The sequence below is a fragment of the Hypanus sabinus genome, unplaced genomic scaffold, assembly GCF_030144855.1.
Source record: "Hypanus sabinus isolate sHypSab1 unplaced genomic scaffold, sHypSab1.hap1 scaffold_47, whole genome shotgun sequence".
Classification (NCBI taxonomy): Eukaryota; Metazoa; Chordata; class Chondrichthyes; order Myliobatiformes; family Dasyatidae; genus Hypanus; species Hypanus sabinus.
This window is the reverse complement of record NW_026781341.1, coordinates 19,069-36,869: the sequence shown is the minus strand read 5'-3', so window position 1 is coordinate 36,869 and position 17,801 is coordinate 19,069. Positions and strand designations below refer to the sequence as shown.

The 17,801-nt window shown below is 48.1% G+C and overlaps 1 protein-coding gene across 1 annotated transcript; it reads left to right on the top strand.

Moving 5' to 3' along the window:
* The first annotated feature begins 6,429 nt into the window (after positions 1 to 6,429).
* On the top strand, positions 6,430 to 14,695 carry LOC132389079 (NACHT, LRR and PYD domains-containing protein 3-like). Its single transcript, XM_059961493.1, has 5 exons — positions 6,430 to 8,193; positions 9,250 to 9,336; positions 13,335 to 13,505; positions 13,661 to 13,828; positions 13,993 to 14,695. The coding sequence occupies exons 1-5, from the start codon at positions 6,449 to 6,451 to the stop codon at positions 14,078 to 14,080; spliced, it is 2,259 nt and encodes a 752-aa protein (XP_059817476.1). The 5' UTR covers positions 6,430 to 6,448; the 3' UTR covers positions 14,081 to 14,695.
* Positions 14,696 to 17,801: the final 3,106 nt, after the last annotated feature.

Here is a 17,801-nt window from a genome sequence, read left to right as displayed (position 1 = left end):
AAAAAAAGAAGCTAACCTTCACATCCCCCTTCATTCTACACCCTCTTATCTTCAATATATTCCCTCCGGTAATAGACATTTCAACCGCGGGAAACGGATTCTCTCTGTCCACTCTATTTATGCCTCTCGGAATCTTGTCATCCTGTGTCAAAGCTCCTCTCAGCCTCCGATGAACCAGAGCAAACAAGCTAATTTCATCCAGCCTCTCATGGTAGCACATGCCTTCTAAACCAGGCAGCATCCCGGTAAATCTCTTCTGCTCCCTCTCTAAAGCCTCAACATCCCTCCGGTGGTGGGGCAATCGGAACGGTACGCAATGGTCCAAATGAGGCTGAAGCAAATTTCATGAAGTTGAAACTTGTCCTCTGTTTCCACCAACGGTTGTAATTGGCGTCGGTGGTTCAGTTGTTGAGCCAACAGGATCTGACCAGGTAAATGTTGGCACTGTGACAGAGAACACAGTGAGACACAGGGAAACGTGTTTGCTAGAGGGAGAGTTTTCAAAGGACATTTTGAGGAAAGAGGCAGAGAGCTGGCGAGTTTGAGGAAGGTGGTCACACCGCTCTGGGGCCTGCAACTACAGATCCCCACCGGAGACTGAGTGGAGAAGGGGCGTTCTGGAGAATGGAAAAAAAACTTATATTTCTTCACAGCAAATAGTGAAAACCTTCCCTTGACAGGCACTGCCCCTCCTGAACAGCCTCATCCTGAACCATTTTCCAAACTCCCCCAGTTCCCGCAGATTATCTTTGCTCAGAGTTGGGCGTCCACTGAAGTTCCAGTCACAGAATAGTAATAATAGCATCACTTTAATTAGAAAAGCAGGTAACATCCCAACTGGTCTGTTCAACCACAGAGCAGCTCTTACCAGAAATACAAGGAATCTTCGCCAGAACCCTGGTTCAGTCTCTATCATTTACAGTAACAAATCCCAACGATGATAATTTAAATATGGGAGCAGAGATAGACCAATCAGGAAGTTTACAAACTACTGACGTTTCTGGGACCTCTGTAAATATTGCTCCAGTCCACACACGGTTAATGGAACCCCACAGTGTCCCTGAACACGGGTTTAGTAAATCGCTACAAGCTTGATCATGATTGTCCTTCATCCTGTTTGCAGAGGGAACAGACAAGACAGAGAAATTCCCAACCCATTTCTGAATATGAAACTGATACACTCCCTGATTATTGAAGAACATCATTTCTGCCACTGTCACACTCTCGAAAGTGAATATATCCAGGATCAGTGTTTTCCTACGCTCCATATCACAGCCGTATACATTGAATAGAGACACCACACACCCCTGACAGGGTCCTGTCGCACAGTGAGACACCACACAACTCCGACAGGTACCTGACACACTGTGAGACCCCACACAACCCTGACAGGGACCTGAAGCCTGACAGGCTCCTGAAGCACTGAGAGCACACACGCCCCTGGCACGGTCCAGAAACAGTGTGAGACCTCACACACCAGTGGCACGGTCCAGACAGGATGTGACACCCCACACACCGAACCGGATACTGACACACTCTGAGACCTTACACACTGCTTACAGGTTCCGGACACACTACAAGTCCCCACACACCCCGGCAGAGTGCTGACACAGGGTGAGACACCAAACATCCAAGACACGGTGCCGACAAAATGTGAGACACCAGACACCCTTGACAGGGTCCCGACACACTGTGAGACAACACACACCCCTGACAGGGTCCTGACACATTGTGAGACCCCACACACCCCCGACAGTGTCCCTGCACACTCTGGGACCCCAAACACTCCTGACAGAGTCCTGCCACACTGCGAGACCCCCACACACACCTGACAGGGTCCCGACACACCGTGAGACCCCACACACCACTGACAGGGTCCCGACACACTGTGAGACCCCACACACCCCTGCCAGGGTCCCGACACACTGTGACACATCACAAACCCCTGACAGGGTGCTGACACTCTATGACACCCCACACACCCCTGACATGGTCCCGACACACTTTGAAACCGCATACACCACTGCTAGTGTCCCGACACACTGTGAGACCCCACATACCACTGACAGGGTCCTGACACACTGTGAGACCCCACACACCCCTGACAGGTTCCCGACAAACGGTGAGACTCCACACACACCTGACAGGGCCCTGACTCACTGTGAGACCCCATACACCCCTGATAGGTTCCTGACACACTGTGTGACCCCACACAAGCCTGATATGGTCATGACACTGTGAGACCCCACACACCACTGACAGGGTCCTGACAAACTGAGAGACGCCGCATAACCCTGACAAGGTCCTGACCCACGGTGACTCCCCACACACCACTGACCTGGTGACAACACACTCTGAGACAGCAGACACCCCTGGCACGGTCCTGACAGGATTTGAGACCCCGAACTCCTAACAGGATACGGACACACTGTGAGGTCCCACACACTCCTAACAGGATACAGACACACTGTGAGACACCACACACCCCTGACAGGGTCCTGACACACTGTGAGACCCCACACACTCCTGACAGGGTGCTGACACACTGTGAGACTCCACACACCCCTGACAGGTTCGCGACAGGCTGTGAGACCCCACACACCCCTGACAGGTTCCCGACTCACCGTGAGACCCCAAACACCCCTGACATTGTCCCGACACACTGGGAGACACCACAGTCCCTTGGCAGGGTCATGACACACTGTGAGACTCCACACACCACTGCCAGGGTCCCGTCACACTGTGAGACCCCACACACTCCTGACAGGGTCCTGACACACTGTGAGATCCCACAGACCCTTGGCAGGGTCATGAAACACTCTGAGACCCCACACTCCCCTGACATGGTCCTGACACACTGCGAGACGCCACAGACCGCTGACAGGGTCCCGGTACACTCTGAGACACCACAGAGCAATGGCAGGGTCCTGACCCACTGTGAGACCCCATATAACCTTGACAGGTTCTTGATACACCATGACATCCCACACCCACCTGATAGGGTCCTGATACTCTGGAATTTAGAAGGATGCGAGATGATCTGATTGAAACATATAAGATTTTTAAGGGGTTAGACACGCTAGAGACAAGAAACATGTTCCCGAGTCCAAAACAAGAGGCCACAGCTGCCAATAAGGGGTAGGTCATTTAGAGTGGAGTTCAGGAAAAACTTTTTCACCCAGAGAGTTGTGGATCTATGGAATGCTCTGCTTCAGAGGTGAGTGAAGACTAATTCCCTGGATGCTTTCAAGAAAGAGTTAGGCAGAGCTCTTAAAGATTGCGGAGTCAGGGGATATGGGGAGAAGGCAGGAACGAGGTACTGATTGTAGATCATCAGCCATGATCACATTGAATGGCGGTGCTGGCTCAAAAGGCTGAATTGCCTACACCTGCATCTATTGTCTACTATCAATTGACAAACCGTGAGACCCCATACACTCCTGGCAGGATCCCGACAAACTGTGAGACACCACACACACCTGACAGTGTCCTGAAACACTGAGACCCCTCACACACCTGGCAGGATCCTGAAACAGTGTGAGACCCACACACCCCTGGCAAAGTCCTGACAGGATGTGAGACCCCACACTCCGAAATGGATACTGACACACTCAGAAACCCCGCACACCCCTAAACAGGTTCCTGACACACTACGAGAATCCACACATTCCTGACAGTGTCCTGACGCACTGTGATACCCCATACGCTCCTGGCAAGATCCTAACAAACTGTGAGACACAACACACACATCTGACAGTATCCTGAAACACAGAGACCACACACACACCTCGCAGGATCCTGAAACAATGTGAGTCTCCACACACCCCTGGCACGGTCCTGACAGGATGCGAGTCCCCACACCCCTAAACGGATACTGACACACTCTGAGACAGCTCACACCCCTAAACAGGTTACTGACACACTACAATTCTCCACACATTCCTGACAGTGTCCTGACACACTGTGAGACCCCACACACCCCTGACAGGTTCCCGACAAACTGTGGGACTCCTCACACCCCTGACAGGGCCCTGACACACTGTGAGACCCCACATATCCCTGGCACGGTCCTGACACACTGTGAGACCCCACAACCCCGTGACAGGGTCCAGACACACTGTGAGACCCCACACACCCCTGACATGGTTCTGACACACTGTGAGACCCCACACACCCCTGACATGTTCCTGACACACTGTGAGACCCCACATACGATTGACAGTGTTCTGACACACTGAGAGACGCCGCATAACCCTGTCAAAGTCCTGACCCACTGTGTCTCCCCACAGACCCCTGACATGGTGGCAACAATCACTGAAACACCAGACACCCCTGGCACGGTTCTGACAGGGTTTGAGACCCCGCACTCCTAACAGGATACGGACACACTGTGAGACCCCACACACTCCTAACATGCTACGGACACACTGTGAGACCCCTCACACCCCTGACAGGGTCCTGACACACTGTGAGACCCCACACACCCCTGACAGGGACCTGACACACTGTGAGACCCCACACACTCCTAACATGATACGGACACACTGTGAGACCCCACACATCCCTGACAGGGTCCTGACACACTGTGAGACCCCACACACCCCTGACAGGGTCCTGACACACTGTGAGACCCCACACATCCCTGACAGGGTCCTGACACACTGTGAGACTCCACACACCCTTGACAGGTTCCCGAGAGACTGTGAGACCCTACACACCCCTGACAGGGTCCTGAGACACTGTGAGACCCCACACACTCCTGACAGGTTCGCGTCAAACTGTGAGACCCCACACACCCCTGACATGTTCCAGATTCACCGTGAGACCCCAAACACCCCTGACACTGTCCCGACACACTGGGAGACACCACAGTACCTTGGCAGGGTCATGACACACTGTGGGACTCCACACACCACTGCCAGGGTCCCGACACACTGTGAGACCCCACATACCCTTGACAGGGCGCTGACACACTGTGACACCCCACACACCACTGAAATGGTACTGACACACTATCAGACCCCGCACACCCCTGACATGGCCCTGACACACTGTGAGACACTACAGATCAATGGCAGGCTCCTGACCCACTGTGAGACCCCGCACACCCCTGACAGGGTCCTGACACACTGTGTGACCCCACACACGCCTGACATGTTCATGACACACTGAGACCCCACACATCACTGACAGGGTCCTGACACACTGAGAGACGCCGCAATACCCTAACCAGGTCCTGACCCACTGTGTCTCCCCACACACCCCTGACATGGTGGCAACAATCTCTGAGACACCAGACACCCCTGGCACGGTTCTGACAGGATTTGAGACCCCGCACTCCTAACAGGATACGGACACACTGTGAGACCCCACACAGTCCTAACATGATACGGACACACTGTGAGACCCCACGCACCCCTGACAGGGTTCTGACACACCCTGAGACCCACACACACCTGACAGGGTGCTGACACACTGTGAGACCCCACACACCCCTAGCACGGTCCTAACACAGTATGAGACTCCACACACCCCTGACAGTGCCCTGACACACTGTGAGACCCCACACACCCCTGACAGGCTCCCGACAAACTGTGAGACTCCACACACCGCTGACAGGGCCCTGATATTCTGTGAGACCCCACAAACCCCTGACAGGTTGCTGACACACTGTGAGACCCCACACACCCTGACAGGTTCCCGACAGACTGTGAGACCCCACACACCCATGACAGGTTCCCGACAGACTGTGAGACCACACACACCCCTGACAGTGTCCTGACACACTCTGAGACCCCACACACCCCTGACAGGGTCCTGACACACTGTTGACCCCACACAAACCTGGCAGGTTCCTGACACTCTGTGAGACCCCATGCACCTGACAGGTTCCTGACACACTGTGCCCTCCCCATACATCCCTGTCAGAGACGGCACACTTTGAGACCCCACGCACCCCACCCACCCACCCACCCACAGTGCATGTTCTGAAAAACAAAGCTGCTTCTTTGTATTTTGATTCATGGTGGTGGGAGGGGAGCAGAGAGGGAGCTGCGATTCCCTGAACTGTTCCTTTGACAGAATACCCACTACCCTCTTCTCTATCTCCATTCGCCACATCAACACTGGGGATTAAACGATTCTTCCTCAGGAGCAATGATATCTGTGGCAGTAGTGAGATGTTGTCCAGTACGGGACAGTTGGGGGTCAGTAAACTACCAGGGAAATACTCACCTTCACAGCACAATTAATGTGGAAATGTGATAATCTGGTGTTTATCTAGACCAGGCCTCTCTGTCCAGTCAGGGGTCTGTTAATTGAATTTACTTTACTGAACGAGCATCCATTGACAAATTCGATTAATGCAACAGCTTTGAGCTAACGCTTGTGTGCTTAAATACTGCGTCCGGAGTTGAGGCACCTAACAGTTTGTCTGCTGTCTGTTTCCATGGAAGATGTTCAACAGAAACACAAGGAGACTCTGCGGGCACAAACTGAAACACTGAGAGTGAACACGATCCTGATGAGGGAGAAGGTGAAGGTCTTCCAGCTGGTTGATCGATACGCTGAGCTCACGGTCATTTCTGCTGTTCGAGATCGGAGATTGGTGGAACATGAGCTGCTGGCAAGAGGCCAAGACCACGAGGAGTGGAGACAGAAACATCTCCGCAGAGAGCTGGAAAAAATCCGGACTGATCAGTTATTCTGGAGCAGGTTTTCCCAAAGTTACTCCACATCTGCGAGTTCGGCAGCAGTGGCCGGAGTCCCAGGGATCGGGAAAACAACAATGGTTCAAAAGATTGTTTATGACTGGGCCACGGGGAAAATATACAAACAGTTCCAGTTTGTCTTCAGTTTCAAATTCCGGGATTTAAACTCCATTAACTGCAGAATAAACCTGAGGGAACTGATTCTGTATCAGTATCCTTACTTTGGGAATATCCTGAGAGAGGTCTGGAAGAGCCCAGAGGGATTGCTGTTCATATTCGATGGTTTGGATGAATTCAATGACAAAATTAATTTTGCTGACAGTCGGAGAGACACAGAACCTCAGTCCACATGCACAGATCCTGAATTCAAGTGCAAGGTGTCTGACATTGTGTACAGTTTAATCCAGCGGAAGCTGCTCCCAGGGTGTTCAGTGCTGGTGACTACCCGCCCCACTGCGTTACATTTACTGGAAAAGGCGAAGATCGGTATCTGGGCTGAAATCCTGGGATTTGTTGGTGTCGAACGGAAGGAATATTTCATCAGGCATTTTGAAGATCAGATGGTGGCAGCAGCTGTTTTCAAACACGTGAAGGAGAACGAGATCCTGTACACCATGAGCTACAACCCCTCCTACTGCTGGATCCTCGCTCTGACACTGGGCCACTTCTTCACACAAAGAGACAGGGACCCACAGCGAGTTCCCAAGACCATCACCCAACTGTACTCCTACTATATTTACAACATCCTGAAAAACCACGGCCGTGAGAATGAGAACCCCCGTGATGTGTTACTCAGGGTTGGTCAGATGGCCTTCAGAGGAGTGTCCGAGAGGAAGATTGTGTTTACAGATGGAGATTTGATGAAGTACAATCTGCAGCCTTCCCAGTTCCTGTCCGGGTTCCTGATGGAGCTTTTGGAGAGAGAGGATTCTGCCCGGAGCGTGGTGTACACATTCCCACACCTCACCATCCAAGAGTTTGTAGCTGCAGTCGCACAATTCCTGAATCCACATCCCGGGAATATCCTGAAATTCCTCACTGAAGTCCACAGCACGACAGATGGGCGATTTGAGGTATTTCTCCGTTTTGTTGCTGGTCTCTCCTCCCCAATGACAGCTCGGGGCCTGGAGGAGTTTCTGGGTCCATTTCCCAATGAAACAACCTGCCGGGTAATTGACTGGGTGAAGGAGGAGGTTAAACGCCAGGTTGGAAACACAGAGAGTGAAGCTGGTAAAAGGAGCGTCCTGAACGCATTGCACTACCTGTTTGAGTCTCAGAATCGTGGACTGGCTCAGGCCGCACTGGGATCTGTGGAAACACTTTCATTCAGTGGAATGACACTGACCCCGATTGACTGCGCGGTCCTGTCTCATGTCATCGGACTCTGTGATACAATAAAACACCTCGACCTGGGGAACTGCCACATTCAGTGTGAAGGAATCCAGCGGCTGGGTCCCGGGCTGCACAAGTGCCAGGTGTTGAGGTAATTTGATTTATCTCTCTCTCTGAACTGTGAAACTGTTCCATTGTGTCGTTTCAATGAAAAGGGATTTGGGTTAAACTGTGATAAATCAGATTGTGATGAATTGTGACAAATGCCCAGGGGATCGGTCAGTAATTCCCCAAGGATGGGGGGGTTTTGTGGTTCCTTGTGAAGGGATGTTGGAGACTTCATCAGATCAGTGAACAACGGCCATTGGTTTAATGGTAGTAAATCACAGGAATGGCCGTGTTTCTCGCTGCCTGTGATACGTCCATTGACAATGTTCCTTCTCACTGTTACTGACACCCAGACCGACACTGACTGCAGCAGATGGGTCAGAGATTCACACCCACTTCCCGGTGAGGGACAAGAGACCGTCAGCAGCCTGTCCCAGTGAGAAAGTAAGAAATACCATTGTGAGATTGTCCTCCCCTGCCATTCCCCGTGTGTGACTATCACCATCAGTCCACCTGTGTGACTGTGCTCACTACCAGATACCCAGACCACATGGGCGCATCTCCTCCGCCGATTGTGGGCCTCAGTTCAGACCCACCCTCCCTTGCAATCTATTTCAGGATCATCTCATCTCATTGGATTATCTTTTCCCATCGGTATACTGCTGTGGGACTTCTCATCACCATTCCCCTTCATCCTGTGGGACCTCTCTTCCCTGCCCTCTTCCTCCTGCAGATTCTGTCTTCCTATCCCTTTTCCTCAGGTGGGGTCTCTTCCACCGTCTCCCATCGACACTTTCCCATTCACAAATCTTCCTCACTGTGGGACTTCCTCCCAATCTTCATCCCTGCCCTTCCCGATCCTCTCACATCAGGAACACTTTTCTTTCCATCGGGGAATGGGACAGAATATGTGGAGATTACACGGTCACACTCGGTGAATACCCTGGAGCTGGGCAGTGAGGGACATTGACAGTGATGAGAACTCCGGTCAGTGATTTACTGAAGGATTTAATGTTTCCTGAAATATCCGAGTGAGAGAATTTCCCGCAGACCCACGGTTTAAATCACTTTGTCCATCAATCTGTCTGTTGATGTTTAGCCTCGGTGGGAATGAACTGAGAGATTCAGGAGTGAAGCTGGTGTCTGCGGCTCTGAGGAACCCGATGTGTAAAATACAGAAACTGGGGTAAGTACCAGACTGTGGGAGATTGTGTTTACAGTCACTGGGTGTCTGACACTGAAAATTAATGAGATCAGTAGAAGCAAACATAAAAATATACAGCACAATACAGGCCCTGCAGCCCACAAAGCTGTGCCGAGCATGTCCCTACCTTAGAACTTCCTAGGCTTTACCCATATCTCTCTATTTTTCTGAGCTCCATGTAGCCATCCAGGAGTCTCTTAAAGACCCTATCGTTTCTGCCTCTACTGCCATTGCCGACAGCCCAATCCAGGCACTCAGAACTCACTGCATTAATAAAAAACACCTAACATCTCCTCTGTACCTACTTCCAAGAACCTTAAAGCTATGCCCTTTCAACGTGCTAGCCATTTCAGCCCTGGGGAAAAGCCTCTGAAGAACCACATGATCAATGCCTCTCATTATCTTGTACACCTCTATCAAGGTACCTCTCATCCTCTGTCACTCCACGAGAAAAGGCCGAGTTCACTCAATCTATTCTCATCAGGCATGCTCCCCGATCCAGACAACATCCTTCTGAATCTGCTCTGCACCCTTTTTATGGTTTCCACGTTCTTCCCATTGTGAGGCAACCAGAACTGAGTACAGTACTCCAAGTGGGGTCTGTCCAGGGTTCTATATAGCTTCAACATTACCTCTGGACTCTTAAACTCAATCCCACGACTGATGAAGGTCAATATACCGTATGCCTTCTGAACCTTTGTGTCACCAGCAAAACCCATCTCTCCACTTCCCCATCCAGGTCATTTATAAAAATCACAAAGACTTGGGCTCCCAGAGCAGATCCCTGAGGCACGCCACTGGTCACCGGCCTCAATACAGAATATGACCCGTCTACAACCACTCTTTGCCTTCCGTGGGCAAGCCAGTTCTGGATCCACAAAGCAATGTCCCCTTAGATCCCATGCCTCCTTACATTCATAATAAGCCTTGCATGGGGTCCCTTATCAAATGCCTTGCTGAAATCCATATACACTACATCTATGGCTCTACCTTCAACACTGTGCTTAGTCACATCCTCAAAAAATTCAATCAAGCTCGTAAGGCACGACCTGCCTTTGAAAAAGCCATGTTGATAATTCCTAATCATATTTTGCCTCTCCAAATGTTCATAAGTCCTACCTCTAAGGATCTTCTCCATCAACTTACCAACCACTGAATTAAGACTTCTAATATCCTGGGCTATCCCTACTCCCTTTCAACATCCGCAACCCTCCAATCCTCCGCAACGTCTCCCATCCTCAGTGATGATATAAAGATCATTGCCAGAGGCTCAGCAATCTCCTCCCGCACTTCCCACAGTAGCCTGGGGTACATCCCGCCGTCTTCCGGTGACTTATCCAACTTGATGCTTTCCAAACGCTCCAACACATCCTCTTTCTTAATATCTACATTCTCAAGCTTTGCAGTCCACTGCAAGTCATCCCTACAATCACCAAGATCTTTTCCGTCATGAATACTGAAGTGAATGATTCATTAAATACCTCCTCGATTTCCTCCGGTTCCATACGCACTTTTCCATTGTCACACTTGTTTGGTCCTATCGTCTCACATCTTATCCTCTTGCTCTTCATACACTTGTAGAATGCTTTGGGGTTTTCCTTAGTCCTGTCTGCCAAGGCCTTCTCATGGCCCCTCCAAGCTCTTCTAATTTCTTTCTTAAACTCCTTCCTGCCAGCCTTACAATTTCCAGATTAATATCATTATCTCGTTTTTTTAACCTTTCATAATCTCTCCTTTTCTTCTTTAGATTTTCAACAGCCTTTGTACACAACGGATCTTGTACCCTACCATCCATTCCATGTCTCATTGGAACGTACCTACTCAGAACCCCACGCAAATATCCCCTGAACATTTTCTACATTTCTTTGGTACGTTTCCCTGAGAACATCTTTTTCCAATTTATGCTTACAATTTCCAGGCTGATAGCCTCATAGTTCCCCTTACCCCATTAAAGGTTTCCCCAACTTGCCTGACTCTATCCCTCTCGAACACTATGGTAAAAGAGATAGAATTGTGATCACTACCTCCAAAATGCTGTCCCACTGAGAGACCTGACACATGACCAGGTTCATTTCCCAATACCAGATCAAGTACAGCTTCCCCTCTTGTAGGCGTATCTACATATTGCGTCAAGCAACCTTCCTGAACAGACCTAACAAACTCCACACCATCTAAACGCCTCACTCTGGAGAGATACCAATCAATATTTGGAAAATTAAAATCTCACACCTCAACAACCCTGTTATTATTACTCCTTTCCAGAATCTGTCTCCTTATCTGCTCCTCGATGTCCCTGTTACTGTTGGGTGGTCTATACAAAACACATAGTAGAGTTATTGACCCCTTCCTGTTCCTAACTTCCTCCCACAGAGATGCCGTAGACAACCCCTCCATGACGTCCTCCTTTTCTGCAGCCCTGACACTATCACTGATCAACAGTGCCAGGTCCCCACCTCTTTTGCCTCCCTCCCTGTCCTTTTTGAAACATCTAAAGCCTGGCACTTGAAGTAGCCATTCCTTTCCCTGAGCCATCCAGGTCTTTCTAATGACCACAACATCATAGCTCCGAGAGCTGATCCACACTCGGAGCTCATCCGCTTTATTCATCTTACTCCTTGCATTAAAGCAGACACATCTCAAATTATTGGACTGAATGTGTCCCTTCTCTGTCTCCTGCCAATCCTCCCTTTCGCATTCTCTCCAAATTTTCTCTATTTGTGAGCCAACCTTCCTCTCCTCCGTCACATCAGTTCATTTCCCACCCCCAGCAATTCTATTTAAATTCTCCCCAGTAGCCTTAGCAAACCTTTCTGACAGGCTATTGGTCCCCCTGGGATTCATGTGCAACCCGTCTTTCTGTGCAGGTCACACCTGCTCCAAAAGAGGTTCCAATGATCCAGAAATCTGAATCCCTGCCTCCAGCTCCAATCCCTCAGCCACGCGTTTATCCTCCACCTCATCCTAATCTTATTATCACTGTCATGTGGTCTGAGATCACTACCTTTGAGATCCGGCTTCTCAACTTCCGTCCGAACACCCTGTACGCTGTTTTCAGAAACTCTTCCCTTTTCCTACCTATGTAATTGGTACCAATATATACCACAACCTCTGGCTGTTCTCCAACCCACTGCAGGATATCTTGGACGCGATCTGAAACATCCCGGACCCAGGCACCTGGAAGGCAAACTACCGTCGTTCATGTGTTTCATTCCTGCGTCCAAAGAATCGCCTGTCTGACACGCTAACTACAGAATCCCCTATCTCTACTGCCATCCTCTTCTTTTACCTGCACTTCTGAACCACAGGGTGCGCCACAGGCACGGCCACTGTTGCTTTATCACCCCACACCCCAGGGCGTCCCTCCCTCCAGCAGCACATGATCAGGCGTATTATTGTCAAGGGGTACAGCCACAGGGGTACTCTCTAGTATCTGCTTCTTGCCCTTCCCTCTCCTGACTGTGACCCACCTCTTCAGTCTCCCGTGGCCCCGGTGTGACCACCAGCCTCTAACTCCTCTCTATCACCTCCTCGCTCTCCCTGACCAGACGAAGGTCATCGAGCTGCATCTCCAGTTCCCTAACTCGGTCCCTATGGAGCTGCAGCTCGACACACCGGGTGCAGATGTTGCCGTCCGGGAGGCTGAGAGTCTCCAGGATCCCCCACATCTGACACCGAGCACAGAAAACCAGCCTCACACACATACTCTCTGTCTGTATTGTAAACAGATAACCTACCTCGCCTCGACCCTTTATCGCCGAAGCCCCGTTGAGCCAAAGCCTTCCTACTCTGTCTCCCGCTCCTCTGACGCTCGCTCTGTAAATCTGTCTTCCTTTTAAACTGTTCTCGCTGTTCTCACTGGCCGACTTGAGCAGTCGTGCTGAAGAAAAAAAAATCAATAATTGTGTTACTGATAAACTCTGGGGATTTGTATCGTCTCCTGTCTCTCTGTGTCCTTCACCCTCACACTCTCTCATCTCCAGGCTGATCAATGTCGGTCTCACAGATTCTGGTGCCGAGGATCTCGTCTCCGCTCTCAGTACAAAATCTTCACTGACGGGGCTGGACCTGAGTGATAATAAACTGGGAGATTCAGGAATGAAACTGGTGTCTGTGGCTCTGAGGAACCGGGAGTGTAAAATACAGAAGCTGTGGTAAGTACCAGACTGTGGGAGATTGTGTTTACAGTCACTGGGTGTCTGACACTGAACATTAATGTGATCAGTAATTGTGTTACTGATAAACACTGGGGATTTGTACCGTCTCCTGTCTTTCTGTTTCCTTCACACTCACTTTCTCTCATCTCCAGGCTGATCAATGTCGGTCTCACAGATTCTGGTGCAGAGGATCTCGCCTCCGCTCTCAATACAAAACCATCACTGACGGGGCTGGACCTGACATCAAACTCGCTGACAGACCGATCTGTCCCCGCTCTCCGCCGCCTCATACTGACACACCCGAGTCTGGAGCTGATCTGGTGAGTGTTTGTGTTAATGTTCAATGTGATAAAATATCAGCGGATCCGTGTGTTTTCTGGTGATATTTGTCTGTGAGTGCTGTTGAAACATTAACCCCGGTCCCCTGTTACTGACACTGTTGTGTAATCTGTTAATTTCATCTTTATTCTCCCATCTGTTTCAGGCTGGAGGACAATAAGTTCAGTGAGACCGGGAGGAAGGAAATGAGATCTCTGCAGGAAACCAGACCCGGACTGAGAGTGAACATCTGAATGTGTGAACATCCCCGCCCGCGGGATGGCGACATTTTGCCGATTCCCCGCCCTCCCCTTTAACACCCGCCCTTACCTTTAAGGGCCGCGCGCCGGGGGTGGTTCCCAACGGTTTTAACGGAACCAGCTCAGGTCTCGCGCTGTGCGTTGCTCGGAACGGTCCCGCAGTGACGTGTATCCACCTGTTGACCGGCCGGACAGCTTCCGCCGGATGTGCGTGTTCGAGACTCCCCACGTGACACACCGAAGAATTACCCAGACAGGAGGAGACCCGGGGTCCGGGGTTCAGTCTGGGACACTGGTGCCCGGGGTGGGTTTATCCCGGGAGAGAATCATTTTGCTCCCTTTGCTGAGGACGGTGCATTCGGCAGCCTGGCCGATATAATGATGTCAAATTGACAAATCCTTCGGTAAAGACCCTGGATCTGCAGCGATCCCGGTCACGGCCCTGAAGTGGATTTTATAATCATCGGTTCCCCGATGCAGAGTGACGGTGAGAAACGGGACTGATTATTCAAACTGTCACTCATTGTCGCCGGACAGTTAATTGTGTGTGACTGTGAGTGAATCGATTTACATTTGTCATGATGAAATCAATAAACCGCTCTAACTTCCCGTCCTGGTATCGGACTTTAGTCTCATTAGTGGAGAAACAGTGACCTGGGGTTACTGCTGCCCCCCGCACCCGGTGAACTGCAATGATACATGGTAAATGGTAGGGCATTGGGGAATGCAGTAGAACAGAGTGATCTAGGAATAATGGTGCAGAGTTCCTTGAACGTGGAATCTCGTGTGGATAGGGTGCTGAAGAAACCTTTCGGTATGCTGGCCTTTATAAATCAGAGCATTGAGTAAAGGAGTTGGGATGTAATTTTACAATTGTAAAAGGGATTGGTCAGGCCGAATTTGGAGTAGTATGTACAGTTCTGGTCACCGAATTATAGGACAGATGTCACCAAAACAGAGAAAGTACAGAGAAGATTTACTAGAATGTTACCTGGGTTTCAGCACCTAAGTTACAGGGAAAGGTTGAACAAGTTAGGTCTTTATTCTTTGGAGCGTAGAAGGTTGAAAGGTGGGGGTGGCTTAATAGAGGTATTTAAAACTATGACGGGGATAGATAGAGTTGACGTCGATAGGCTTTTTCCATTGAAAGTAGGGGAGATTCAAACAAGAGGACATGAGTTGAGAGTTAGGGGTCAAAAGTTTAGGGGTAACACGAGGGTGAACTTCTTTACTCAGAGAGTGGTAGCTGTGTGGAACGAGCTTCCAGTAGAAATGCCAGAGTCAGGTTTAATTTTGTCATTTAAAAAAAAAATTGGATAGGTATATGGACAGGAAAGGAATGGATGGTTATGGAGTGAGTGCAGGTCAGTGAGACATGGTAGAGAGTGAGCGTCTAGCACGGATGAAAAGGGCCAAGATGGCCTGTCCCATCAGACACTCCCGGGGTCACACACAGAATGAATGTCCCTTCACACTGTCCCATCACACACTCCCAGGATGAGACACAGAGTGAATCTCCCTCTGCATTGTACCAGCACTTACTCCTGGGTCAGACACAGAATGAAGCTCCCTCCACACCGTCCATCAGACACTCCCCCAGCACAGTCACAGAGTGAAGCTACCCCCACATCGTCCCATCACACACACCCAGGTTCAGACACAGAGTAAATCTCCCTCCACACTGTCCCATCACACACTCCCGGGGTGAGACACAGAGTGAATCTCCCTCTGCATTGTACCAGCACATACTCCTTTTTAAAAAAAAATATTCTGAGGAAGAAAACAACAAGATTTACAGAGTGCAACTCATATATACATCTCTCCATAACTTGTGTACATTCATATATCTTGATAAAATTTATCAAAATGTTATAGCATAACACATAAAGGTATACCACTCTGTAATCAAAAACTTAAAGATATGTCAGACAGCATAAAATAAATTGTTTATATAAAAAAGTCAACCCCCCACCAACTACCAAAGAAAAAAGCTGGTGGATTATAATGGATAAATTAGAAAAGAAAACATAATCGCTTAAGAAGAGAAGATAAAAATATACATAGAAGTCTGTGCATTGTTAAACTACATAAATTGGAAAAGTAATTTAGGAAAGGTCCCCAGATATCATAAAAAGATTGTTTCGAATTTAAGACTGAGCAGCATATCTTTTCTAAATTTATGAAAGACATAATATCACATAGCTGAAGATGTGTAGGAGAGGTAGACTCCTTCCATTTAAGCAAGATTGCTCTCCTTGCTAAAAGAGAGGGAAAAACTAAAACCTGTAGGTTAGAAGTATTTAAAGTTATATCTTCATCTGCAATAATACCAAACAAGGCAGTAAGGGGATTTGGGTCAAATTGGACCTTAAAAAGTTTTGAGAAGGTATGAAATACTTCCCGCCAAAACGTTTTAATTTTAGGGCAAAACCAAAACTTATGAATTAAAGAGGCATCAGCAGAGTTGCGTTTATTACAAAGTGGAGAAACATTCGGATAAAAACTGGACAGCTTCTGTTTAGAAATGTAACCCCTATGAACCACTTTAAATTCTAGAAGAGAATTATGAGCACGGAAAGATGATTTATTAACCCGTTTAAGAATGTTATTCCATCTATCATCAGAAATCTAACAATTTAGGTCATCCTCCCAAGCTTTTTTTATTTTATCTAAAAAGTCTGGTCAAGAATCAATCAGCAAGTTATAGATACCGGTAATAGAACCATTAACAAAAGGTTTTAAATTTAAAAGATCGTCGAGTAAATTTCTATCAGGACCTATAGGAAAAGTAGTTAATTGGAAATGTAAGAAATCTCTAATTTGAATGTATCTGTAAAAATGTGTTTTTGGGAGTGCAAATTTAGTTGACAATTGGTCAAATGAAGCAAGAGATCCGGAGATAAACTGGTCCCAAAAACACTTAATACCTAGTTCATCCCAATCCTTAAAGAATTTGTCAGTCATGGAAGGGCTAAAAAAAATAATTAAGGAAAATGGGAGATGATAATGAAAAATTCGCTAAACCAAAAAAATTCCTAAATTTAGACTAAATCCTTAATGTTTGCTTAACAATTATGTTATCTGTTATTTTATTTGATTAAAAACAAGAGTATGATCCAAGAAGAGAGACAATAGAGGATTTTTTTACAGAATTAACTTCTAAGGAGACCCATGATGTGCAATCTTTACGATAAATATAATAAGACTAGAAAGTAATATTCCTTATATTGGCAGCCCAATAGTAAAACCTAAAATTAGGTAGGGCTAATCCACCCATCTCTTTATTTCTTTGTAGGTAAACTTTGCTTAAACACGCTAGCTTATTATTCCAAGTATAAGATGTTAAAATTGAATCTAAAGAATCAAAGCAGGTCTTAGGAATAAAATAGATAAGGCCTGAAAAAGATATAAAAAATTAGGAAGAATTTTCATTTAAATCGAATTAATTCAGCCAATTAGGGATAAAGAAAGAGGAGACCATTCAGAAAGCGTCTTTTTCACATAATTCAATAAGAGCTTTAAGTTTTCTTCAAATAAATTCTTGATGTTTTCAGTAATTGTTACACCTGGATATGTAAATTGATTTGTAACAACTTGGAATGGAAATTTGGCATTTAATGACATTAGATCATTTATGAAAATAGCTCACATTTAAGTACAGCTTCTATCCTGAAAAGAACTAAACTGGGAAATTAAAGAAAGAACCGAAGGTAAC

What these genes read in the sequence shown, in the direction of transcription:
- LOC132389079 (XM_059961493.1), top strand. Translation starts at nt 6,449, where the DNA reads ATGGAAGATGTTCAACAGAAACACAAGGAGACTCTGCGGGCACAAACT. An exon ending in TGTAAAATACAGAAACTGGG is followed by an intron (nt 9,337 to 13,334) that starts GTAAGTACCAGA and finishes TCTCATCTCCAG; the next exon opens with GCTGATCAATGTCGGTCTCA. An exon ending in CCGAGTCTGGAGCTGATCTG is followed by an intron (nt 13,829 to 13,992) that starts GTGAGTGTTTGT and finishes CATCTGTTTCAG; the next exon opens with GCTGGAGGACAATAAGTTCA.